General features: G+C 52.2%; 1 protein-coding gene across 1 annotated transcript; it reads right to left on the minus strand.

The window, feature by feature from the left end:
- Positions 1-567: 567 nt before the first annotated feature.
- Positions 568-27,981, minus strand: LOC133104265 (kinesin-like protein KIF19). The gene is given in 14 exon segments (XM_061209895.1): positions 568-647; positions 2,840-3,025; positions 3,028-3,109; positions 6,029-6,212; positions 7,503-7,630; positions 15,800-15,949; positions 17,964-18,107; positions 18,720-18,863; positions 21,958-22,152; positions 23,226-23,351; positions 23,563-23,699; positions 24,660-24,747; positions 26,125-26,235; positions 27,817-27,981. Coding segments are annotated over 13 exon segments (1,755 nt in total). The 5' UTR covers positions 27,817-27,981.
- Between the last annotated feature and the right edge of the window lie 15 nt (positions 27,982-27,996).

Consider the following 27,996-nt stretch of genomic DNA (forward strand, 5'->3'; position numbering starts at 1 on the left):
AGCATTTGTCTAAATAATGAATGCAGAGCCCTGCACCCCCAGCCTTCTTCCCTAGTGAGTCCCCAGAATCATCCTCACGCAGGAGCCTGGAGGCACCCCCTGGGGAATCAACAAGCCCAAGGAAAGCCCTAAGAATCCTTCTGAGGTTCCCAGGAAGACACCTCTCCTGGATCGCGGAGTAACAAGGTCCACCCCGCACTCAGGCTTCCTTCCCACGGGCTTTCGTCCACCACGAGGGATCCTTATGGCAGCCAAGCGCACAGACCTGCCGTGAGAGCAGCACACAGCGCATTCCCACCACCCCACCAAGGATGCCTCACCAGAAACCTGCCTGGACCCCGGCCCATGGCACGGCCCCGTCCAGCCCCAATTACCTCTGGCTCCAGGCAGCCTGATTCATGGGGTTTCCAAGTTTCCTCTCCTCTTTACAAGGGCCGGTGTCCCCCCCGACCTCAGGGCTAGCGCACAGGCCGGGCAGGAGGGGACGGCGCTGAGCACGAGCCTGAGCCTGAGGCGGACTCACGCGCAGGGCGCTGGACATCACGGAGTGCAGCCGCAGCAGGCAGTTCAGCGTGTCTGCACCCAGCTCCCGGGAGTGTAGGCCGTACCGCTGCTCCAGGGCTTCCGGCACCACGCGAGGCCGCCGTCTGCGGGAGTCCGGGAAGCAGAGATGGGGCGAAACATCTGCCACTTGTTAAAAAGACAGTATCTTTTTTGGAAGCTCAAAGGCAAATGCTCCAACCTGATAAAAGGTTTTTCTAGAAAATGGAGTTCCTGTAGATTGTCTTCTTTATGTTTCTGTTGTTAAAGTTTTCTGTTATGTTCATGTATTGCCTTCTAATCATAAAAAAATATTATTAACAATTCTAAAGGATAAATAAAATTTAATTTAAAAGTTAAAGAATGGGAGTTCCCTGGTGGTCTAGTGGTTAGGATTCGGTGCTTTCGCCCGAATTCAATCCCTGGCTGGGGAATCTGCAAGCCGCGGGGTGAGGCCAAAAAAAAAAGTTAAAGAACCACTCCTAGGTGTATACCCAAAAGAACTGAAAACAGGTGTTCAAACATGTACAAACTTGTACATGAGTGGTCACAGCAGCACTGTTCACAATAGCCAGAGGGTGGAAACAACCCAAGTGTCCATCCACTGATGACAGAGAAACAAAATGTGATATATCAATGGAATATTATTCAGCTACTAAAAGGAAAGAAGCACTAACACCTGCTAAAATGTGAATGAACCTCAAAAACATTATGCTAAGCCAAAGAAGCCAGAGAAGGCCACATATTCTAGGATTCCATTTATAGGAAATGTCCTAAAGAGGTGAATCCACAGAAACAGAAAGTAGGTGAATGGTTGCCCAGGGCTGGGGGGCGAGGGGATGGAGTGATGGCTGACGGGACTGGGTTCTCTAGGGACTAGTGGAAATGCTTTGGAACTAGAGGTGAGGGCTGCACAACATTGTAGACGTACTAAATGCCACTGAGTCGCACACTTTATAATGGTTAAAATGGTGAATTTTATGTTATGTAAATTTTACCTCAAGAAAAAGTAAGAAATTAAAAGACAGCATAATTATGGCTCTGACAAAATTTGACTGCTCACAGGCAGGGACTGGTAAGGGGTTAGGTTATAAGTAAACCTGATTTCTTTTCCAGAACATTCTTTAATGTTGTCATTGGTTTTTTGTTTTTTTTTTTTTAATTAATTAATTAATTTATTTTTGGCTGTGTTGGGTCTTCATTTCTGTGCAAGGGCTTTCTCTAGTTGCGGCAAGCGGGGGCCACTCTTCATCGCGGTGCGTGGGCCTCTCACTATCGTGGTCTCTCTTGTTGCGGAGCACAGGCTCCAGACGCGCAGGCTCAGTAAGTGTGGCTCACGGGCCTAGCTGCTCCGCGGCATGTGGGATCCTCCCAGACCAGGGCTCGAACCCGTGTCCCCTGCATTAGCAGGCAGATTCTCAACCACTGCGCCACCAGGGAAGCCGTGTCATTGGGGTTTTTTTAAGTGCCTTTTCCCCATTATAAGAGGAACTGTGAGATGCCTCCCTAAAGGGAGACTCGTGATTCAGCCTAAATCAGTGTTGACTATAAAAACATCATCATGATGATGATCCTGGTGATGGTGATGGTGATGGTGGTGATGATGATGATGGTGATGATGGGATGGTGGTGATGTTGCTGGTGATGATGGTGCTGGTGGTGATGTTGATGATGGTGATGATGGTAATGATGATGGTGATGATGGTGACGGTGGTGATAGTGGTGATGATGATGATGGTGATGATGGTGATGATGATGATGGTGATGATGGTGATGATGGTGATGGTGATGATGGGGCAGAGCTAAGAGGCAATAGGACAGGTAGGGGGGTTGCCACCTGCACAGGTGCTGACCTGGAGCAGGGTTGTCCATTACACATGGGGTCTGAACACTGAAGAGGGGGTGGAGGAGGGGAGGGTCGTAGCAACATAAGGCTGCAAAAAATCGCAATATTTGTCAACAGAGATGGTTAAATAAATCATGCACATTTCTGCAGATGAGGCAGATTTCACTCATAACACAATTTCTAGGATGGACGAGTAAGTGAGGAAAAGCACAGCATGGCGTGCATGGTACACTCCTGTTGGTGTAAGAAATCTGTTTACACACACATGCCCTGCACAGACCCTGCCTGGGGGACATGCAGGTGACCGGGAGCAGTGGGCGGGGACACTGGTGTCTCCTGGCCTGCCGTGTGGGATGTGACTTTTTTTTTGGACCATGTGCACTGCCTCCTCTTTCCAGAAAGTAACACTAATAGAGATCAGAGCCTTGGGGTGGGCTGGGCGGCTGGCCTCACCCTGAATCAGCTGCCGCTGGTCCTGGATGATCTGCTCGCAGAGCCGCCGGTGCTGCTGGCAGCGCTGGATCACGAAGTCCTTCTGGCACAGCAGGTTCTTCCTGCACAGGCTGTTGGCCTGCAGCGCCGTGTCCTCCACCTCCAGCTCGCGGGCCCTGCACAGCAGTCGCAGCGCCTCCCGCTGTCCTTGCTGATGACCTGCGTGGGCAGCAGCTGCTCCATCGGCGAGGCCTTCTTCTTGGCGTTGGCCAGACGCTGCTCCAGCCCAGCCTGGCGGAGAGACCAAGGGCTCAGGGCAGATGTGGGTCTCTGCTCCCACGTCTGCTCGTTCATACGGGCTCAGCTTTGCGAATTGTGCTCATGAACACACTCGGGATTGACTCTGAGGATGTGCGGCCGCCACCCTGCATTAACCGTGTCCTTTACTTTCTGTTCTGATACTGTCACATCTGGGGACCCTGCTGACCCTGGAGGGACTGCCCTTCCCAGGATGGCCAAGTCCTACAGCGAGTGAGCCACTCTCCCTCAGGCACACCTTCCAGTGCAAACCAGCCAGCCCAGAGCCCACCCCCACTCCCTCCTCCATGGGGCTCCCCCCTTCTGGGCCCCTGTCCCCCTGCCCTCATCACCCAGGGCAGGTACCAGACAACCAGGGACGGGCCCTGTGCCCCTGAGCCCGCTGGAATGATCCAGACCAGCCAGCCCTCAGCCTGCCCACCTGCCTTGTCCACTCCTTCCACAGACATCACACTGCCCCTCCCTCTGACACCTGGTGCTTCCCCGTGTGGCCCTGCCTGGCATCACATGCTCCCTCCCCTTGGGAACTGTGAGTAACAATCGATCTTTCCAAGGCAGTCATCTCCTGATCTGTTGGCCTCACTGTACCTTGCCTTTTCTATTCAAGAACACAGACCCAGGGCTCGCCCCTCGCCACTGTGTCTGCTATGGGACGCCAAGGCTGCCCGTTTTCACACCATGAAGACTTCATGAGCTGTTCCTGGCCCTCACAGAGTACTCTCTGAAGGGGTGCCTTCTACAGCCACCATATTGCAGGTCTCCTGTCTGCAAAGGAGGCCCTGGTTCTCCTGAGCCAAAGTAGGACATGAGAAGGAGCAGGGAGACAGGAGGCCCAGCTTGTCCACTGCAGCCACTGGGAACTGCTTCCCTCCTGCAGAAAACCGGCTGGGGGGCCTGTGAGGTCTGCCTGGGACCCTTTACCTTACTCTGTGGGTCAATCAGGGCTCTGGAGAAACAGAACCAATAGGAGAGAGAAACACATACATATATCTATTTATCCATGTTTATGTACATATGTGTTTATATATGTTTATGTGTATATAAATACATATATACACATTTATGTATATGTTTGCATGTATATGTATATATACATATATATATACACACACATATACATACACTCACACACAGATTTATTTTAAAGAATCGCGGCTGGTGAGTCTAAAATTCGTCAGGCAGGCCAGCAGGCTGGAAAATCAGGCAGGAGCTGATGCCACAGTCTTGAGGCAGAATTTTCTCTCCTCTGGGAAACCTGAGTTTTTGCTGGTAAGGTCTTTCAACTGATTGGATGAGGCCCAGCCACACTATCCCGGATAATCTTTACTTACAGTCAACTGATTGTAGATGTTCACCTCACCTACCAAATACCTTCACAGCGGCACCTAGATTAGCATTTCATGGAATCACTGGGTACAATGGGCTGGCCAAGCTGACACCTAAAATCGCCACCACACCATGTAACTCCATCTAGGCCCCCAGATAGTAACGCCTGGGGCTGCAGCTACTGACATCCCTTCCCCCAAATCACGGTCCCTGGAAGCAGGTCGGATAACAGCCCCCAGTGCAGCCCAAGAGGACGTGCTCCAGCCTTTTGCGTCTTCATCCTCTGGGACCGAGAGGGGACCACTTTGGGCGGAGCTGGCTCAGCTCCCCTAGCAAGATCCTCCTCTCCTCCCTGAGGTCCTCCCAGACCCCCCGGCTGAATCAACAGCCCCCTCCGCCAGCTCCCCAGCACCCTGTTGCTATGTCTATTATCCTGCTATCATACTGGGTTGTACATAGTTGTTTGTGTCTCTTCCCAATAGATTGACAGCTTAAGTCTTAGAGAGTATCTTGTTCATCTTTATGTCCTCAGGGCCTGGCACTGAGCTGGACACTTAAAACATTGATTTGTTATTGACTGATTGATCAACTAATTAATTCATTAATAGACTCACATTTACATGCTACAGCTCAATATCTATACTTGGCTCTCGAAGGCCATGCTCTCTGCCGACGCACATTATCTCTTTAAGAAAAAGGCGTTTTTCTTACTTTTAAATGTTGGAAGACTTTTGCAGTGAGATCATGTAATCTCCAAATTGCTGCAGGCAGATGCAATAATATTAAGAGGTTCTTGGTTTGGCAAATAGCCTTTAAGTGAAATAAACACTGCCTGTTTTAGCAACATGACATCATCAGATGTTTTCTCCACTTGCCTGAAAATACACCTGCTAACATTTAACTAATGGGCTGAAATAGTAGCCAGCTTCACTGGCATTTTCCCCAAAGTCTCCATCAAGCGCCAGTTCTGTCATTTTTCTGAAGTGAGACTATTAGATAACCAGCTATTATATAAATAGCTCATATAAATAGCCAGCTCTTCTCAGAAGACAGGAATGTGAGAAGAGCTCTTTCTCCAGAGAGGAGCCTAGAGTCTGGGCTTCCTCTGACCGTGCTCCTTGTTCCTGTGCCATGCGCCTGAGACCAGACTCAGGGAGACTGAGGGGACGCCGATGGGGAGCCGTGCGGGGCTAAAGTGCTCCCCACACGGCGGCCACTGCAGGCGCCCACAGACAGGCAGGCAGGCAGGGGGTCTTGGTAGACCCCACGCCACCACTCGTGCCCCATTTCCACAGCCCCCTGTACCCCCCCCCCCAGTGTAGCCATAAGTCTAACTCAAAGGGGCATGGACTTTGGAGTCAGGCTCAGGTCGGGTCCTGCTCTCTGGGGACTGGGGACAATTTCTCTCGTCTCTGAGCCTCAGTTTTCACATCTGTAGAATGGTCGTGATCGGCCCTCCTCCGGGGGACTACTGTAGGAGGCCCTGGCGCGCCGGCTGCCGTCAGAAAGCGTTAGCAGCTCTCAGCAGCGCTGCTGTGACCATGGCGCGCCTGGTCCCTCCTGCACCTTGAGGGCCTCGGTTTTCCGCTGCTCGACCAGAAGCACGTGGACCTCCCCTCTGGCCAGGGCCACTTCGTGCGGCTCCGCGGACCCGCCCGAGTCCCCATCCCCGTCGGCCTCCGCCGGCTCCTTGTCCCTCTCAGGGGGCCTGTCCCTGTGCGCGAGGTGGCGGGTCTTCTCCCGCTCCCAGCTGCAGCCTCAACAGAGGGGTCAGGGGTCAGAGCGCAGGCCACGCCCGGGGAGCCTGGGGAGCCCTGGCATCTCCTGTCTCAGAGTCCCTATTGGTCCCAGCTGGTCTACTGGCAGGCGTGGGCGTGAAAACGGGGCAGAATTGGGTCTGCTATCTGATGCCTTCTATGCTTATGAAGAACAAGAGGTCATGAGCAAAACTGGAAGGAAGTAAAGAATTGGTAAACATTTGTGGCAGGATGGCCGAGTGACAAAGTGCCCGCCCTGCCTCCAATCCCAGACCCACCCAGGACCGTCTGGGTGACGTGGGCCGCCTGCCGCGTAAACGCTCCTCGGTTCCCTCAGCTGTAAACCTTGGAGACAGCAGCACACCCGGGGCTGCATGAGGACAGAGTGGGAGGACCCAGCTCAGGGCAACACATCCAAAGGTTCACGCAGGGCGCCCGACCGAACCTAAACTATAACGAGGGTCATGTGGAAACTGCAAGGAAGGAGGACCCAGAGGGAGCGAGGGCTGGAAGCAGCGGATGGGATGGAGGGAGCGCTTCCTTTATTAGAATTCCTCTAGTGCAGGTGCCCTGCTGTTTGTGTGATTAAGAAAATAAACAGGAAGGAAGGAGGAGGAGGAGAAATGGGGGAGGACTGGCGAAGAAATGGACTCAAGTCACAGCGCTGGGGCCTGTAAGCAGAGAGGACACGTGTCCTAGGTTGCCCACTGTAATCCCAGCACGATTGTTAATAGCGCCTCCCCACCCTCTGGTGTTCCTGGTCTGGATGACAAAGTGCACGGCCAGTCCCTCTCCAGGCAGTCCGTCACTCACAGTAGGTATGAACCGCGAGTGCGTGTGGAATGGTAGAAAGACCCTGGCCGAGTGGACGCACAACCTCGGGCAAACCCACATCCCCTCTGACCTCAACATCCTCGCTGTAAAATGGGGTTGACCCTAACCTGCCAGGGCTGGCCCTGGACTCCACCTGTAGAAGGAGGTCGAAGGGGCCTGGGAGCCTCTCCCACTGGCCCAGATTAGCCACAGGCCAGGAGAGCAGGGCAGCGAGGGTGCCCTTGGCTGAAGTCCCCTTGGGGACCCACCGGCAGTAGAGGGAGGCTGGACGGTAGCAGAAAGAGGAGCTCCCCGCCCCAGGACCCCCAGGGCCCGCTGGCCTCCCCGGCCCATCCCTGGGAGAGTGGGCGCGCTCACCCTGCCATGGTCGGCAGGTAGTGGGCACGTCGACGTGCAGGTCGATGTTGGCGTTCTCCAGCTCCACCAGGCTGCGTCGCACCTCCAGCCGCTACTTGAAGCCCCCGATGAGCTGCGCCCAGATCTCCTTCATCTGCAGGTGGCTGTCCTCCTCTGTGTCGGGCGGAGGGATGGCGGCAGGGGGCAGGAAGAGAGCCAGCTGCACCGGGAGCAGTGCCACCTAGGCCAGGGTTGAATCCATGCTTGCCGGGCTGCACAGGATCGGGTCCAAAGACAGGCTTTATATACAGTGTATGGATGGGTGGATAATGGATGGAGGATGGATGGATGGGTGGGTGGATGGCTGGATGGGCAGGTGAATGGATGGATGAATGGGTGGATGATGGGTGGATGGATGGGTGGATGGGTGGATACTTGCATGGTTAATTAAGAGGGATTTAGACTTTCTGCCTGTTCTGCGGTTGGGTTGCATGGATTTGAGTCTCAGGAATCCAAGGAAGAATGGGGCTGGGCTAGCTGTCTCAGCTCTGACCTCACTTCCTCAGGGGAACCTTCCTAGACTCTCAATCTGGGTCCATCTGACACTTGCTCTGAAAACATCCTACCTTCTCCTTGGCAGTCTTCTGCATATCGATAATTTGGTAACATTTCGTGGTAAATGTTCAACACCTGCCTTTCCTGCTGGAATATAAGTGCCACGGAACTAAACTAGTTTGTCTTTTTGTTTCCCATGATCAGTTCCTACCTAACAGCTATACAGTGCTTAATCGATGGTTTTCCCTGCTTGTCCCAGTAGGTATCTCCACTCTGGTCACATGCAGCTGGTTCCCCTGACTTTGAGGGCAGTGGTCAAGGGATTCCTTTTCCCTAAACATCAAGCCATCTGGGATTGGTTAAATAAATTATGATGCATCCAGATGACCAAATCATTGCAGTCATTAAAACAAAGCTTTTGGGGAACACATGATATCCTAGGAAATGCTCATAAAGGAATGATCCTGGCATAGCCATGGACACAAGCTGCCCACTGCTGCCCTAGGCTCGCCATAGCAGGACCCAAGGGAAGCCCCTCATGCCCTCAGGGCTCACCATGAGACCCTCATCCCCTCCATGACGCTGCCCACCTCCTCAGACCACCAAGGCCAGTCCCAATAACTAATAGGCCAGCAGGATGAGAGCCATTATGGCATGCATCCCTGTTGATCCCTGACCCCAAAGAAGCCCAAGCTTCCTGGTCATCACCTAACTTTATATATGCTCTACAACAACGCCATCTTCCACCCCCACCAGCCCCTGAAGCCCTCTGCTGGCCCATGGGACTCAGTGTGTCATCACCAACAACCACTCTTCTTTGAAATTTTCCTTCACCCTCTTGCTCCAGCAGAAACCCGAGCCCCAGATCTACCAAAGAGAAACAGGCGCCCATGTGCGCAAGGAGGCCATGTGACTGGGAAGCCCCAAGGTGCCCGTCAGAGGGGACAGGATAAGCAGACTCCAGTATGGACATCCTATGGAACACTCTGCAGCTGTTACAGAGATGAGGGAGCCCCGTCTCTGCAGATGGACGGCCTCCAAGACACATCGATGGCTGAGAAAAACAAGTTAAAGAATAACAGCTAAAGTCTGAAGTCATTTATACAAAAACCCAAAGCCACTCCCCCATACACATACACACACACCACATACCTCTCTGGATACATTTATGTCTACAGCACTGCACAGAAAAAGATCCAAGAAGGAATACTTCAAAATGATAGCAGTGACCTCAAGGAACTAGAAAAAGAAGAACACACTAAACCCATAGTTAGCAGAAGGAAGGTGATAACAAAGATGAGAGCAGAAATCCATGAAAACAACAGGAAAGATCAACACAATTAAGATCAACAAAATTAAGGGCTGGTGTTTTGAAAAGATAAACAAAATTGACAAACCTTTAGCTAGACTTGCCAAGAAAAAAAAAAAAAGAGAGAAGATGCAAATAAATAAAATTATAAATGACAGAGGAGACATTACAACTGGTACCACAGAAATACAAAGGCTCATAAGATTAGTATGATCAATTATATGCCAACAAATCAGTTAATCTAGAAGAAGTGGATAAATTACTAGAAACATACAACCTACCAAGCCTTTATCATGAAGAAACAGAAAATCTAAGCAGACCAATAATGAGTAAGGTGATTAAATCAGTAATCGAAGCCCTCCCAACAAAGAAAAGCACAGGGGTGAATTCCACCAAACGTTCAAAGAAGAATTAACACCAATCCTCAGACTCTTCCAAAAAATTGAAGAGAAGGGAACACTCCCAAACTCGTTTCATGAGGCCAGCATTACTCTGATACCAAAGCCAGACAAGGACACTACAAGAAAAGAAAACTACAGGTCAGTATCCCTGTTGAACATAGATGAAAATATTCTCATTAAAATACTAGCAACCCAAAATCCATGGCACATTGAAAGCTCATACACCATGATCAAGTGGAATTTATCTCTGGGATGCAAGGATGGTTCCACATATGCAAATCAGTAATTGTGGTACACCATATTAATATTATGAAAGACAAAAATCATATGATCATCTCAATAATACAGGAAAAGTATTTGACAAAATCCAACATCTTTCATGATAAAAACTGTCAACAAAGTAGGTATAGGAATGCACCTCAACATAATAAAGGCCATCTATGACAAGCCCACAGCTAACATAACATACCGAATGGTGAAAGGTTGAAAGCTTTTCCTCTGAGATCAGGAACAAGACAAGGGTGCCCACTCTCACCACTCACATTTAATATAGTACTAGAAGTCCTAACCAGAGCAATCAGAAAAGAAAAAAAAAAGTCACCCAAATCAGACAGGAAGAAGTAAAATTGTCTGTTTGCAGATGACATGACTTTATATAGAAAACCCTAGAGACACCACGAAAAAACCATTAGAACTGATCAATGAATTCAGTAAAGTTGCAGGTTACAAAATCAACATACAAAAATAAGTTGCCTTTCAATACACTAACAATAAACTATCTGAAAAAGAAATAAAGAAAACAATACCATATACAACTGCATCAAAAATAATAAAACTCTTAAGAATAAATTTAACCAGGGAGGTGAAAGAGCTATACACTGAAAACTGTAAGACCCCAATGAGAGAAATTGAAGAAGACACAAATAAATTGGAAGATATCCTTTGTTTATGGATCACAAGAATTAATATAGTTAAAACATCCATACTAATCAAAGCCACCTGTAGATTCAGTGCAATGCCTATCAAAATTCCAATGGCATTTTTCATAGAAGTAGAAAAAAAAAAACCCAAAAGACCCCAAGTAGAAAAAGCAATCCTGAGAAAAAAAGAACAAAGCACACGGCAACACAGATCCTGATTTCAAACTATCTTATGAAGCTATAGTAATCAAAACAGTATGGGGACTTCCCTCGTGGTGCAGTGGTTGAGAATCCGCCTGCCAATGCAGGGGACACAGGTTCGAGCCCTGGCCTGGGAAGATCCCACATGCCGTGGAGCAACTAAGCCCGTGAGCCACAGCTACTGAGCCTGCGCTCTAGAGCCTGTGAGCCACAACTACTGAGCCCATGTGCCACAACTACTGAGCCCATGTGCCACAACTACTGAGCCCACGTGCCACAACTACTGAAACCCATGTGCCTAGAGCCCATGCTCCGCAACGAGAAGCCACTGCAACAAGAAGCCCGCGCACTGCAATGAAGAGTAGCCCCTGCTCGCTGCAACTAGAGAAAGCCTGTGCACAGCAACGAAGACCCAATGCAGCCAAAAATAAACTAATTAAATAAATTTTTAAAATATACATTAAAAAAAAAAAAAAAGCCGAACTCATAGAAACAGAGAACAGGTGGGTGATTGCCAGAGGTGGTGGTGGGGAAGATGGGGAGACACTGGTCAAAGGGTACAAAGTTCCAGTTATCAGATGACTAAGTTATGGGGATCTAATTCCAGCATGGTGACTACTAATTAACAATATTGTTTACTTGGAAGTTTCTGAGAATAGATCTTAAATGTTCTCACAGCCTCAACAAAAAAATAGTAATTGTGTGAAGAGAAGGAAGTGTTACTGACCTTACCGTGGCAATAAATGCGAAATATATGGTAACAAGGCATCATCGTGTACACCTTAAACTCACACACTGTTATGTGTCAATTATATCTCAATAAAGCCAGAAAAAAATGATGGCGTGTCTATCTCCAAGCAGCCCTCCCAGGGAGGCTGTTTTTTCTCCTGTCCCCCTCTGACCACTGGGGCTGGGGCTGAGGTAGGCGTCCTCCTGCTCTTTCCGGACATGTACTCCCTCCGAGTGTTTTTCTCCAACTCCTTTGAAGGGCGTGTTATCACCCCATCACCAGTGCCTGCTCAATGCCGTGGCCACACTCCCTTCTCCACGGAAAATTTTCTCATCCATCTCTCTGACTTTCTCCTCACTGCTTCTTGCTCATCACTCCTGATGACAACAAAGTCCTCAGAGACTATCCAGTCGCCACCCAAGGGCCTGCATTCCTTGGCCTCCTCTCCTCCGGAGATCTCACCCTCCACTGACCCGAATCTCCCACCTGTAGGCACAGCTGCAGCCCCCAGGCTCTGCCAGCCCCGCCAGCCCCAGAACTCTCCGGTCCATCCACTTCGCTGTGTTTGAGCTATCGCCCCCATTGCAAAAACAATGTGCTCTCAATTCTGTTTTTTAGAAAAGTTCTCTAAACTTCCTCTTTCAAGCCTTTAGACAACAACATATAGGAAGCACAGAGGAATATGCTATTGGCAAAACCAGACTGTAAGAAACTCCGCGGGACAAACGACCCAGTTTCTTCAACAACAATCAAAAGAAAAACCCAAGGAAGTGGAGCAGGAAAGCACATAGAATAAAAGAGACTTAAAAGATTAAGATTTATCAACCAAATTCAAGATGTGGACTTTCTCGGGATCCTAGTTCAAAAACAAAAGAGATTTAGGACGCCGCTGAGATTGTTGGAAAGTTGAACACCTATTGGCTCTCTGGTGATACAAACACATTACTGTTAATATTTTTTAAGGTGTGGAAATGATACTGTAGTTATGTGTTTGTAAAGAGCCTTTATTTTTTAGGGATTATAGGCTGAAATATTTATGAATGAAATGATATGATGACTGAAATTTGCTTCAAGATAATAGGCTGAGGGAAGTGCGTGGGAAGAAAAAAGGCCGGGAGAGTGGGTAACGAGGGCTCGCTTTACTGTTCTTTCTCCTTCTGTGAGTACTGGAAAATCCTCATAACAAAAGTGTGAGCAATTTCTACTTCCCTCCTCGACGTGGTGTTCACAGTTGACCACTGTGGTCACTCCTGGCCTCCTCCTCCACTCCTGTCATGGTCTCCAGACAAAACCCCAACCGTGGAGAATCTCCACCTGCCCCGTGAGTAGTCTCACTTCCACTTCTCGAATATACAGCTCAAGGGGAGCTCCTGGCACATTGCTATCCTGCTCAAGGTCTCCTTGGCTTCCCGTTACAGTCAGGATAAACCCAGGACCCTGTTCGACGTCTTCCAGCCTCAGCTCCCACCACGCACCTCTCCTCAGGTGCCAGCCATGTGGGCGGCCCTCTGCCCCCTGAACTCATCAAACCCACTCCCACCCCAGGGCCTTTGCATGTGCAGTTCCTCTGCTGGACGACTCTGAACCAGGTCTGTGTATGGCTCGTTCCCTCCCTGCATCCCCAACACTGATATGCACCTGTTACATAGTAGGTACTCATTAAATGTGTGACATTGCCTGATCCCAACTCCCAAATTTTTTTTTTAAATTTATTTTTGGCTTTGTTGGGTCTTCGTTGCTGCGTGCAGGCTTTCTCTAGTTGTGGAGAGCGGGGGCTACTCTTCATTGCGGTGCACGGGCTTCTCAATGCGGTGGCTTCTCTTGTTGTGGAGCACGGGCTCTAGGCGCATGGGCTTCAGTACTTGTGGTGCGTGGGCTCAGTAGTTGTGGCTCGTGGGCTCTGGAGTGCAGGCTCAGTAGTTGTGACGCATGGGCTTAGTTGCTCCGCAGCATGTGGGATCCTCCTGGATCAGGGCTCGAACCCGTGTCCCCTGCATTGGCGGGTGGATTCTTAACCACTGTGCCACCAGGGAAGTCCCCCCAACTCCCAGTTTTGTTTTGCATGTGTGTACGGATTTATTTAAGAGACTGGAAGGAAATAGCTAAATCTAGCAGTGGTATCTCCAAGTTGTGGGATTATGAGTGAGTTCTATTTTCTTCTTACACTTTGCAGCATACTCCAAGTTTTGAATGATAAACACATATTACTATAACAATCAGGAAACGTTTTAAATATGATGTATTTACACATCTAATACAGGAACACGTTTTTGTGATAAAAATTCGAATAATACATCAAGACTTGATCATCTACCTGATTGCCCTCCCCACAACCCCAGTCCCCCACCCACAGAAAACCACTGCTATCATTCTGATATGTGCCCTTCCAGATCTTTTTCTGTGCAGTTTTGTACATATATCTGTATCTAATGAGATATACGGGTTTTCTGGAGGGTAAATTATATCAGGCTATGGCTGTTATTCTTTAACTTGCTTTTCTCATCTAGCAATGGCCTTGGAGGCTGTCCGTCTGCACAGATGGGTCTGCCCCATTCTCTGTAGCACCTGCAGGGTGATCCATAGGAGGGACCCACCAGTTAGCTTGTCTCATCCCCCCCCTTTTTTTTTAAAATTTTATTTATTTATTTAATTATGGCTGTGTTGGGTCTTCGTTTCTGTGCGAGGGCTTTCTCTAGCTGCGGCAAGTGGGGGCCACTCTTCATCGCGGTGCACGGGCCTCTCACTATCGTGGCCTCTCTTGTTGCGGAGCACAGGCTCCATACGCGCAGGCTCAGTAGTTGTGGCTCACGGGCCCAGTCGCTCCGCGGCATGTGGGATCTTCCCAGACCAGGGCTCGAACCCGTGTCCCCTGCATTGGCAGGCAGATTCTCAACCACTGCGCCACCAGGGAAGCCCCGTCCCATCCCCTTTAATGGGCATGTGAGTGCATGCGTCTCCTGGTAGATTTGGGGGAAGTTGCTGGGCACAGAACACATACACTTAAAGTTTGAAAAGATGCAGCTAAAACAGCCTCCAAAGAGAAGTGTTAATTTAGACTCCCAATAATAGTGGTTAAGGCTGCCTTCCACACTTTATTTTATATTATCCATTTAATACTACTTGACATTTTAATTTTAGCCAGTCCAATAAGTGAAAATTGTTTCAATTTGTATCTCTGTTTCCTAATGCAATTGAGAATCTTTTTCCTATATTTATGGCCACTAGAAACTCTCTGAATTGCCTATTCATTTCCTCACCCTCATTTTTTAATTGGGCTGTTGGTTCTTTCTTATTGATTTTCAAAAATCCTTTATTTACTATGCCAAAACTTATCTTAATAAGCCAAAAGAACGTGTGTGTGTGTGTGTGTGTGTGTGTGTGTGTGTACATACGTTTACTTGACTTCGTTACAGGTATTTTTTATGGGCACCTTTTAAACTTACTGATTAATTTTAGGGTAAAACTATGGTGTGCTCTACCCCAAAAGGAGGCCTAGATCAAGCCGATTTGGGGAGAAGGGAGGGATGGAGAGAAGCTGCCTAGTGGGTACGGGTTTCACTTTGGGGTGGAAACGTTTCAGAACGAGACAGAAACAGCGGCTGCCCAACACGGTGGATGTGCTGAACGAAGTGTTTGCTTTAAGATGGTGAATTTTATGTTGTGTGAGTTTTGCCTCAATGCACTTTTTTGGAAGGCCCTAGACGCTAACATTAGGGGAAGCTGGGAACTCTGTAGTATCTTTGCAAATTTTTTGTAAATTTAAAATTATTCCAAAATGAAAAGATTAAAAAAAAAAAAAACTGATTTGGGAGGAAAAAAAAAATAGTCAGCAAGAAGAAAAGCTGAAGAAAGATAAGAAGGAAGAGATTAGAAGAGAGCAGAGAGACGCCTGCTCCCTGAGGCCGCGGGGGACTTCCCTGGTGGCCAGTGGTTAAGAATCCACCTTCCAATGCAGGGGACGCAGGTTCGATCCCTGGCGGGGAACTAGGATCCCACATCCCACGGGGCAACTAAACCCGCGCGCCACATCTACTGAGCCTGCACTCTACAACTAGAGAGAAGCCCGTGTGCTACAATGAAAGATCCCGCATGCGGCAACTAAGACCCAATGCAGCCAAAAAATAAATAAATAAAAAATATATTTTTTAAAAAAAGGCCAGGCTGGGCTCGGCGGTCACCCCATGTGGGGTGCTCAGCGCAGACACCGCTCCAGGAAGGGCAGGAGGACGCAGTGGGCCTCTGGTGTCCCGGACGGCCCAGCAGCAGGAGGCACTGGGTGCATGTACGGCCCTACCTTGAGCATCCCGGCCGCCGGGATGCTTCTCTTCTCCTTCTCCTGCTTCTCCACCTCGGCCTTGGGGTGCTTGATCTGACTGCCCAGGTCGGAGATGACGTCCGCGTACTGCGCGATGCGGTAGGATACGTTCAGCAGGTTGCGCTTGACCTGGTGGCGGGACATGGCCAAGGTCAGGGCCAGCTGGCTGCCCCGCGAAGGACACCTGTCACCCAATGGATTTATGCCAGAAAGACGCAAGCACGTTTTGTCAGGAAAATTTAAATCCGTACTATTCTGTCTTAAAAGGGAAGGAGATTCTGACACCTGCTGCAACATAGGTGGACATGATGAAAAATGAAATAAGCCAGATGCAGAAGGACAAACACCGTATGATCCACGTGTGTGGTCCCTGGGAGAGTCAGGGTCACAGAGACAGAAAGTAGGGGGTAGGGGCCAGGAGTGGGGGAGGGGAGGGAGTCGGTGTTCAATCTGGGCAGAGTCTCAGTTTGGGAAGATGAAGGTTCTGGAGACGGACGGTGGAGATGGTCTCACAACAATGTGAATGTGCTTAATGCCACCTAACCGGGCCGTTCAGAATGGTTCAAGGGGTGAATTTTATGTTATGTATATTTTGCCACAAAAAACCCAAAATTCAAACAATCCATGGAGAGGTTTTTGAAAACCCTCCCCGTGGGGAACCACTGCTACCATTTTGGTGTGTGCCCTTCCGAATCTTTCTCTGTGCAGTTTTATACATATACATGTATCTAGAGAGATACACATGGGGAGTTTTGGGGGTGTGGGTTCAGCTTTGGGGGGTTTACGTAAATTATATCAGACTGTAGCTGCTGTTCTTTAACTTGCTTTTCTGGTCCAACGGTGTGTCTTAGAGGTTGTCCGTCTGCACAGATGGGTCTACCCCATTCTCTGTAACAGCTGCAGAGCGGGCCGGAACAGGGACACAGCAGGCACCTGTCCCCTCCTCTTCAACGGGCACTTTGGGGCTTTCCTGTGACGCAACTTCCCGGAGCACGTGGGTCTGAGTTTCTCTTTGGTAGACGTGGAAGGTGACATTGCTGGCCGCAGGGCACACGCGCTTGAAGTTCCACCAGATGTGCACACTGGCCCTCAGTCTGCACAGACACGCTCTCTTTAGCGCTTGGGGCTCAGCTCCCTTGCCGGAGCCAGTCCCCCTTGGTGGAAGACTCCTCTAAACTCGGCCTTCTCTGTGATTCTTCCTTGCGGCGTCCTGTGGCTTTCGTTTAGAGCACTTGTCAGAGCTGGAAATGGAACACTCATCTGTGTGGGTTCTTGTCTCATAGCTGCCTTCTCCTCTGCTAAGCTCAGGGTTCGTGTGGGAGCAGAAGCTATGCTGATGCTGATGCTGGTGATGGTTTTATGGTGGCGCCTCGCTCAGAGCTGGACATTGGGAAGGGCTCATCCCTTGTCTGTCGACAAATGGTAATAATGATAGTAAAATAACACCTATCATATGTTGGCCACTACTCACTCCTGTGCTAAGTCGCTAATGTGCATTATCTCATTGACTGTCACACAGCCTTAAGAGATGAATCCTTTACACTGAGTACAGCAGTGTAGACAGAACAGCACAGCAGTGTGAGGCATGGACTCCGGAGCCAGGCTCCCTGGGCCCCAACACCAGCTCTGCCCCAGCTGTGGTAGGTTAGAGAAGTTGCTTTATCTCTCTGTGTTTCAGCTGCCCACTCCGTAAGATGGGATCATAATAGGACCTACCTCCTAGGGAGCGGGTTGTTGAGAATTAAGTAAATCAGATCACACTGAGAGCTTACAGCGATGCCAGGCACAAAGATAAGTCCCTTCCCTGAACCCTGTGAATGTGGCCTTATTTGGAAAAAAGAGTCTTTGCAGATGTAATTAAGGATTTGAGATGAGATCATCCCGGATTAGGGAGGGCCCTAAAATCAATGCCAACTGCCCTCATAAAAGAGGAGAAGGAGAGAAGCAAAGAGAGGAGGAGAAGGCCCCGTAAAGGCGGAGCAGAGACTGGAGGGATGTGGCCGCAAGCCAAGCGCCAGGAGCCATGGGAGCTGGAAGGGACCCTCCCCTAGAGCCTCTGGAGGGAGAACTGTAGAACTCAGTGAGCAGGCGGGAGAGTAAAACAGAGGGAGCGGGTGAGGGAAGGTGGGAGGGAGCGGCTCACCCTCCTCTTGATGTTCCTGGCTCGGTACGCGTACAGCAGGGTGGTCCGCAACTCCTCGAAGTGCGTGCTGGCTGGGCTGATGTGGGCAATCATCACCATCCGGCTGTTCCCTCCCAGGGCATCCTGCTCAGTGGAAGGCGCCAGCTGGGGGTGGTGGGAACCGGGGTTCCCACCTGCTCGGGGGGGCCATCCCTCCCCTACCCGTCCCGGGCTCCTCTGGACCAGCCCATCTGGGGTTCCTGCTCCAAACCCTGAGAAGGGCAGCTGAGGCTGGACCAAGGGGTCAATGCTCAGGGAGGTGACGCTCAGGATGAGATGGACCTGCTGAAGGCCCGCCCCGTCTGACTTCCACTCTGATGCAGGTAGATTAGACCAAGAGGCCAAACTTACAGAGCCATTTATTTGTTGCTTTCCTATCTGTTTACCTGCACCCTGCCTTGCTGTAGAATAGAGATGACAGCATTCAGCTCAGTATGAAGAGGAATTTTCTCAGACCGTCTGTGATGAGACAGACAGCCTTGGTGAGGTAGTGAGCTCCCTGTCCCTAGGAGTGTACAAGCATGGGCTGGACCACACTCAGAGGGATGGAGGGGGGATTCGAGCAGTGACTAGAGATGATTTCTCCAGATAAAGCAGAGATTTTCCTGCTTTCAGGGGTTCCTGGAAGGGCCCTTAGGCCCAGGTAAATCCTGAAAGATGCAGTCAGATGCTGCAGCCACGCCTGTCTCTGGCCTGGGGCTCATACCTTCAGCAGGCGCGCGTGAGTTTGCTGTCCCAGAAGTTCACATATTGCGCCTGACTGCCGCCCTTCTCGCTGAGTGCGTTGATGCAGTTGCCCAGCGCCAGCAGGGAGTGGTTGATGGGGGCGCCCTCCTTCATCCTCTTGCCTCCGTTCTGGGTCTGAGTGAGAAGAAGCCAGCTGGCGGGGAGGTGGTCCTCCCCCACCCCGACCCTGCCATCTCCCCACCCCAGGCCCCGGGGGGAGGGGACTGAGGTCCAGAGGATGCGACAACCCCACCCCACCCTGGAAGGCTCAGGGTGGACGCACCGACTACACGCTCACAGCCCAGGGACTGGAGAGAGAAACGACATCAGATTCTGCGGTGGAATACCACACAGCCAGGCAAGGGGGTAAGGTAGAGTGTTTACCAATGTTGAAAAGATGCTCTCCGTGAAATGAGATTAAAAAGGGCTCAGAGGGATGCCTGGGCAGAACAGTCCCCTTTTTATGATAAAAATACAAACGCGTGTGTTTTCGCGAGAAAGCCCCCCCACGCCGAAGCTTTCTCGCCCTCCCAGTCTCAGCCTAGTGGTCCTCCTGCGGGAGTGCCCACCCCCCTCACTCCACGGGGGGACCACGCCACCCTGTATGTTTCCTTCAAATTGCTTAGCTCTCTCGGCAATTATCTTGCTCTTTTATGCGTTTGTTATTTTCCTAACTGCTCCCCACAGAACGTAAGCTCCATGATGGAGCTGTCACCTTGGTTGGCCGTCTGTCCTCAGAGCCTGGACACCGGCAGGCGTCTGGCCCACAGTGTGGCTGGATGTCTGAGCACTGAACAAATGTATAAAGATGCCTGAAGGGGCCTTAGGAGGACACACGCCAAACTGCCACCGGGAATGATTGCCTCTCAGTGCAGCCATTGTGGGGACTTTAATTTTCTTCCTTTGGCTTATCCATATTTTCCATATTTTCTGCACTGATTTGGTTACATTTGAAATCAGAAAGGAAAATAACGTTTTATCTTTAAGGGACATGGGTTTTAGAGCCAGTTTGGAGCACGGCTTGAGAACGGCTTAAATGACATCTCAGACAAGTCTCCCAGCCTGTCTCAGTCTCCTTATTTGTCAAAAGAGGCAGTTGCTCTGGTCATGGTGAGGATTTGACGGGCAACGTGTGTAAGAGGCCAGCTCAGAGATGGGCCCACAGAAGAGAGCAGTAAACATTAGCTGCTACTTTCACTGAGTGGGAGCTGCCAGCATGACCCAGGCCATGGCAGCTGCTCACATGTCACGTGTCTGTGCCACAAAATTAGGGGTTTTTCTCAGAGACCTTGTGCCGTGGAACAAACTCTTTTGTGAGTGATTCTCTATGAAGAAATGACAGACTGTGATAGCCAACCAGATCTGAAGACAGCCCACTAAGCCACCTGAGTATACAGCTTAAAAACCAAGGCCCAGAGAGGGACAGGGGCCTGACCAAAGGCACACAGCTATTTGGAACAGAGGGAGAACAAGAACCTAGGGCCTGAACCCCTGTCCAATGGCCTCTCCAAGAGCTAAGATCTGAGGAGGCTGGTCTCCACCTTGTCCCCTGAGCACATGGCCAAGTCCAGCTGGCACGGGCAGACTCCCAGGGCTCCATCACACTCGGCTTGGTCTACATGAAACTGTCTGTACCCACATCTGTCTGTGTATGAACCATGTCTTTTATTTTCTGTATCCTAATGTTTTGTCATCTTGGGGCCCTGCTGCCCCTCCCAGGGTTGCCAGTTCCTTCTGATAACAAACAACTCACCCGTGAGCACACCTTTCAAAAGCAAACCAGCCAACCCAGAGCCCTCACCCCACCCCCTCCTCCTTGGGGCTCCCACACTCTGGGCCACTGTCTACTTGCCCTCATCACCCAGGGCAGGTACCAGACAACCAAAGACATCCTCTGTGCCCCAGAGCCTGCTGGAATTATTCAAACTGGCCAGTGCTCAGCCTGCCTTCCCATGGAAGTCACGAGAGAGGCTCTGGCCCATGTTTTCCCCTTGCTCCCTCTGCCTCCAGACCAACCCTGGTGCTTCCCCGTGTGGCCCGGCCTGGCTTCTCCTGCCCCCTCCTCTTGGGAACTGTGAGTAGCAAACTATTTCTTCAATGGCAGTCATCTTCTGATCTGCTGGCCTTACTGTACCTCAAATTTCATACCACATTAATACAATACATTGAACCTGTCGGCCTCTGGGCCAGCTGGCCAGGCTCTGCTCCTTTCAGCGGCCCAGGCACCGAGGGCAGGGCCAGGTGCAGGGCAGGTGAACGAATGAATGACTGAATGAAGCAATGCAATGACTGACAAACCCAAGGACTCAGAGCATAGCCTGCAAACTGGAGGACAAATATCATCAGTGAAAGGCACGGATTTGGGCCAGATCCCTCCAGGTCCAAAGGCGGGATCCACCTGATACCTTTGTGCAGGCGAAGTCACACCACCCCGAGTCTCAGCCGTGCATTTGTAAACCAGGCATGAGGCCGCCTACCCTACGGGCGTCGGGGGATTCAGTGGGTGATGAACGCTAAGTGCCTGGTGCATTAGGGGGACGTGAGAATGTCCCTTGTTGATAATATTACCGTCGTTCTGACCTGGCCTCCATCAGGCACCTTCTCTGTTCCTGGCGCTGGGCTGGGTCCTGTCCTCAAAGACTGCTCCGGCCCCTGGGGCAACGGTGAGTACAACCCTCACTCCCAGCAACAGATGCCAAGAAGAACGGCGAGCCAGGGGCGCGGGCGCAGCAGGCAGGTCCTCGGAGGGCATCCCGACAGCCACCCCGCACACGCTGCTGCCTCCACCCACCAAACTCCTGATGACCTTTCAGGCTCAGCCCTGAGGCCCAACCCTCCTCTGGGCTCCACAGCCTCTGTGTGACCCCGAGGCTCCAGGCACAGGCCTCCCCGTGCTGTAATTACCAGCTACACATCTGTCTCCCGCCCGCCCCCAGAGGCTCTGAGCTCCCCGTGGGCGAGGGTCTGAGGGTTGCTCATCTTCACGTCTCTGGTGCCCGGGAGAGCCTGCCACACAGGAAGCCCTCCATAAATACTGGCTCCGCGGGAGTGACCCCCAATACCTGCTGAGAATTCATTCACTCAGCAAACGTGTAGCAGGCACCTCCCTTAGACCGGGTGCTGTCCTAGGTGCTGGAGACAGTGTTCAACAAGGACGGACAGGGTCCTGCTCCCAGACTAAAGGGCAGATGGACACAAGGCGAGTAATGGAGATGAAGAGGACAGGAACCTGAGGCGCCAGCTCCGAGCCCGCCAGGTCCACCATGGAGAGCCTCCCAATGTGCACTTCCTCTGCCATGTCTGTGCCGTGGCTGCGCTGGTGCACGGTGACCTGCAGCACGGCGTGGGAGCAGGACGACATCTTGCTGGTGGCGGTGGACTCCTGTGTGTGCTGCCAGTTGCCTTTGGTGAGGAGCTGCGTGGTCTGAAGACAGAGGCAGAAGCGGGCAGACGGTCAAGGGCCCCTAAGTAGCCACACGCTCCCTGCAGAACAAGAGAAGGAGATGTGCTCTCCCGAGCTCCTTCGGGCAGCTCTTGCCCGGCTGGGATGCTGATGGCAGAACTGCATCCAGTGGAAGCAATTTCTGGTTTGTGGCATGAAGAGATTAATTAATCGAGTCAACTAATCCAGCAGGAATGGCAGATTGCTGACACTTGTATCACCACTTCTGCCTCCTCTACCCATGGCAGACATCAGCAATGGATTACCCACCTCTTCCCCACTGAGCCCTTTTCCATATGGAACTCCAGGCAGTTGTACAGATTTGCTGGAGCTGGCGAGTGGCCTGAAACCCACTTGTGTGCAGGCAGCTGTGGAAATCAAGCCAGTGAGCCTCTGCTGGGCACCTACTGTGTGCCAGGCCTGCTAGAACCACAGAGCATTGTGGAGAGAGACTCATATGGTTGTTGTTATTAAAGAATAGGCAAGAAGTCTCCCCTCCTGCACCTGGAACCCATAAGGGACGGTGCTAAGGGCAAGTGGCCTCATGCCTATGCCAGCATGGCTAGAGCACACGGTCATCCAGGGCCTGGGGGCCGAGAAGTCCATGCTGTTCAGAGGCAATCAGGAACCTTTGAAATGTTCTGAGCAGACGGGAGGCCCACCCCAAGGGCTGCACAGAGAGAGACTGGAGGGAGAGAGAAAGACAGAGGGCTGTAGAAATGTTTACAGCTCGCCCTCGTTATGGGAGCCATACTTAGGATCAAGATGGCAAACAGATTTCAGACCTGAAGCCGACTCTGACTGCGACTGCCTGGAGTGCTGCAAAAAAAGAATCCCCACCTGCATCTGGATGCAGAGGGAAGAGTGCGTGATCCATTGGTGATGTCTGCCCTGAGCACAGGTGAGGAGAGCGGGGACGTGGTGCAGAAGTTTGCTGTTCCCTTAGCTCAAAAGCAGCTTTGGAGCTGTGTGTCTGGCTCTGCTCTGTGAGCGCTGGTGAGCGTGGCTGACGTGGAGGAGCCACATGTCCCTCCGTGGGCCCCTGTGACCCTCACCTCCTGGGTGTTTGAGGTGGAGACCTCCGTGATGCCTGCGATCTGGATGCTGCCCCTAGAATCTTCCCGCAGGTCCAGAAACCCTGAGGACGGGTTCAGGAGGTCCCAGATCACTTCGTTATAAATCTGGGATGAGACAGAAACGCTGGAAGCAGTAGGTCTGATGCAAAAGAAGCACAGGGGCTTACCTATCACTGGGGCTTTGCATCTCCAGAGAAGTCTGGGATGCCCTGAGGTTTCCCACAGGCTGGGGGGCCCTTGGGGTAACACGTGGGGTTTTGCACTCATGATCAGGCCCGTTTTGCAGACAGGGCAGCCGAGGGGGTGGGCGGCTCACCTCGAGGTAAGACGTGGACACGCTGCAGTCCGTGCTCTCACGGGTCTCCTCGATGGCCTGGAAGAGGTCAGTGAGCATCTGCAGGTAGATGCCGGGCCCTGCGTCCATGCGCAGCATCGTGTGGGTCTTGCTGGCACCTGCGGGAGGCATGGGATGCCCACCAAGGCAGGGCTCCTGATCTGGGCTCGGGCCCCCCCGGAGCCTGGTCACACCTGCCGCCTGTACTGTGCAAACTGCCCTGGCTGCTCTGACATGCTCAGTTTCCATTTTGGAAACAAGAACAAAAAAAACCCTGTCTGAACAGCCTGATGGCTACTCTGGGGAAGAAAACCTGGGCAGGGAAAGCGGGAGGATACAAAGCGAAGATGCAGACAGTATCAGAGGAGGGAGGCCCAAGAGATGTCTGTACTTCTCTCCAAATTCGCTTTAAGGTGTTTGTGCTGTTCTCATAATAGGAGAATTAACGTATGTGTTAAACTTTCTAAGCGGTCCCTCTTCATGGGATCCTTGCCTCCTCCTTACCCGTTTGCCCCGTACGAAGGACCAGATGGCCCTCTTCCTTTGCTAGAGCATAGCACATAGCAGGTGCTCCCTAACGTTTGTTGAATGAAAGAATGAATGAATGAATGCCATAAACAAGCTGTGACTTCGGACCAGGCTTCTCAGGGCCTCAGTTTCCCCACCTGCATAGGGAGGGGATTAAGGCCCGTCCAGCTCTGACCCTCTGTGATTCTAGTTTTCAGGCGGAGAGGTAGCTTAGCTTCCCAAGTGTTTGCCGACCCCAACTTGTAACTGCAGAGGAGAAATCTGTGGTTCTCATGGGCAGAAAAGTGTAGGCTTGGGTTGAGCTCCACACTCACTCCTACCAGCTGTGTAACCTTGGGGAAGTCCCTTTACCTCTCTGAGGCTCAGTTTTCTCATCTGTGACAGGTGGATCGTTCTACCTGCCTTTCAGGGCTGTTGAAAGAACCAAAGGAGCCAACGGATGCAGAGGGACCAGCGCAAGGCCAGCACATACGAGGTGCTTTGTGCTGTTAGGAAGAGCTCCGCTGCCACCAACCTCATTCCCTCCGGGGGACACCGGCCTTTGGCAGCACCTGAGGGGCCGTGGGCAAACACCGTCACGTTGTATCCAGAAATGACGCCTTCCACTAAGTGCTGGGGGGTGGCAAGGTACACATCTTGCTGCGGACAGACGGAAGGAAGACAGGCAAATGCACACTCTGACCAGAGTCGGGCACCTGGCTGTCTGGAGAGGACAGGTGTGTGGTGCCTGCAAACGCCCTGCTCCCCCTGGACACGGACAGGGACCTCCACAGTGGCAGCCAGCCCAGCCACGGCGCAAGCCCCACCCCAGTCCTGCAGCCGCCTGGACCATGCCGAGCCCCACGGTGAGACCACAGTGAGGGAGGATCGCAAGAGAATGTAAGTGGTAACTCCCACCATGAGGCCTGACAGGTTTGGTACCAAACAGGTATGAGTCCTTTCCAGGGCTTCTGCATGAATTGAGAGAAATCAAAAAGAATGCAAAGGACTGGAAAGTAGTGACAGGGTTGGGAAATCCGGGAAGGGCATTGTGACTCCTCTTATGGGACAAAACTAGGACCAGGGAGTGAAAGTTTCAGGCTGGCGGAATTTCATTTAGGGCAGCAGTTCGTAGCGGTAGGAGTGTGTGGGTAGTGAGCTCCCTGTCCACAGGGGTATTCAAGGAAGGGCACCTCCAGGGCTGGTGTCTGAGGGCGTGGGCGTTTGGCTGGACTGGATAGAAAGGACGGTCCCCCTTCCTCTGCCTTCCCTGAACCCCCTCTGGGTCTGCTCTTCATCTCACTTAACTGTCCCAACAGCCCTGGCTGGTGACACGAGTCAGAAGCATCTGAGCCCTGGTTGGACAGACTCCAAAGCTGGTGCTGTTTTCCTCCAGCCTTGGACTTACACTGTCTGGGACCTTGTCCTGGTTCTGCAGCTCTCTAGCTGTGTGACCTCAGGCCAGTTGCTGACCTCCTTAAGCCAGCACCTCACCTGTAAAGTGGGGATAATATCACCGTGTGTTTTACAGAGTTGCTGTGACGCTTGGAAGACAAGGCGTGTCAAGCACTTAAGCACAGCACTTGGCATGCAATAGCTGCTCGATAACTGACGGTGACCTGGTCCTTCTACTTCCGACGCCATTAAGATCTCGGCAATAGAAGAATCCTGTCTGCTCAGAGAGCCGGGCCTGTTTCCCTGGCTGGGGTGTGAGCCCCTGTGGGCAGGCAGTGTGTTCTAGCCCCGTGGCGGACAGGACACGGCTTTGTTGGATGGATGGGTGGGTGGACACATGGACACACGGAGGAATAAACGAGAATGCGTGTAAAGCCCGGGCACCTGGTGGCCCCCGGCACCCATGGAAGGGGCCTGCTACTTGTCCCTGCAGTGACCCAGAGCACCAACTTCCTCGTGCATCAGGGAGACCCCATGAGACGTCACGGATGAGGTCACCTGGCCGCCAAGTCCTCCCACATGAGGACACCCTTGGCGGGCCTGGCCCAGCGGGGCCGTGGGGTGGTGGGTAGGGCCGGGCACCTGGGAGGTGTGCTGGTCGAACACAATGTCGAAGATGAAGGTCTTCTCCCGGGACCGGTGTGTGTGCAGTGTGTCCTCAGGGTCCTCGCCGGGGTCCATGAGCACCACCATCTAGGAGCAGTGAGAGGCAGGGGTCGGAGGAGGGGCCGCTCACAGAATCAGGGTGGAGGGAGGACCCCAGGCCTGGCCTCTACCCTCAGTGGCATCCAGGGGCTCGGCCCGGATCCGGGAAGGGCTGCAGGCCTCTGCGCTCACCCCCAGGCAGCCTCTCCACTTCCATCTGAGGGTGCAGCATCTCCTGGCTGCTGTACCCCCAAAGCCATGACTGTGAGCCCCCAGGCCTGCTGGGCTCTGCTTCCAGTACTCACATACCAGCGCCCAACCAATGCCGAATCCCTCGGGCCCCGCCTGGACGGCAGCCCAGACGCCCATAAACAGCCGGCCTGGGCGCTGAGGGCTCGGCGAAGAGCCCCGCCAGCCACAGCGCCCTGAGTAGCACCTGCAGGTGGGCAAGGGGCTTTGCGGATGGTAAAGCACCTAGCCAGAGGCCTTGCTACCGCGATGTCTGCACGCAGCCCTAGGGATATGCCTTCCCCACCCGACTACCTCTTGCTCAGGGGGCCGCGCCACCCAAAGGAAAGGGGAGAACGGAGGAGGGGGGCCGCAGGTGCCTGGAGGGGGCAGGACCCATCCAGCTCTGCAGCTCCGCGCTGTCTCTCTGAGCACCTTGGGTCTCTCCTTTCTCACATAAATATGTAATTATACAGTAAGGTGTACGAGCACCTCTGGGGACCGGGACGTTCAGAAGAGCCTTTCCCAGGGGTCAGGGACAGGGCAGCTGGAGACCAGTCGAGCTGTTTACTCTGGTGCGGGGCCTGGGGTGCACCAGGGAGTCTTAGGGGCAGGACTGGGCCGAGCAAGAGCCCCACCACCTGGCCACCCGCCCATTTCACCCAGGGCTGCCAGAGCTGCCTGGGAGGACGTCAGCACCCCCCACCCCCCACGATGGGCGACGTGCCAAGATTTGGGGACTGATGAGATGACTCTGAGAGCCGCTATGGATTCCAGCAAATTATTTGCCTTAACAGTTATTCCAAGGGCACTGCCTGCTTCCTCTAACTTGTGTCGTTTTAATGAGTGAGGTGCACACAGTTTCAAGACTTGTCAGCCTGTGGGACAACAGCTCCTGCCCCACCCCTGCTGCCCCGACTCTTGTGGCTGACATTCCGGCTGTCACCGCCCTGTCTGTACAGAACACAGGCCCCTACGTCCCCGGCCCCTACGTCCCGCCTCCCAGTGCAGTCATGTCATAAATTTAGTTAGAGCCACGCCGTCTCCACGTTAAGACTATCTATGTAAACGCTCTTCAAAGCTCAGCCAAATCCCTTCCTGCAAAACTTTGTTCCCCTCAATATAACAACCGTCCTAACGGGTTTTACTCGCTTGGGTCGCCATGAACTCAGCACTAATCCACACCAGCCTCCTTGCCCAGCCCCCTCGGCACGTTTACACGCCCCAGACGTCCTGTGCACTCATCTCCCTGCAGTGTCACCCCCGAGCTCCTCCCCTGGCGCCCCCATCCCCCGACCCGGGGTCCTTTGCCCCGGAGTGCAAACGCACATCCCGGGAACATCCTGGGTAAAGCTGCCTCTCTAGTGACAAATGGGGAAATGCAATTCAATTTTCTTTTACCCCAAATTGGGCATTTATGCTGGCAAGTGACGACCACGGGCACCGACACTTCTGCGCTGAGAGCTCAGCTTCTGAGCCGGTTCCCAAGGAGCAGGAATCCTTGGCGACGTGGCGACGTGGCGGCGTGCCGTCGCGGTCCTGCGGGGCCCTCTCCCAGCTGCACACCTAGCCCCCACCTGC

The sequence above is a fragment of the Eubalaena glacialis genome, chromosome 13 (genome assembly GCF_028564815.1).
Source record: "Eubalaena glacialis isolate mEubGla1 chromosome 13, mEubGla1.1.hap2.+ XY, whole genome shotgun sequence".
NCBI lineage: Eukaryota > Metazoa > Chordata > Mammalia > Artiodactyla > Balaenidae > Eubalaena > Eubalaena glacialis.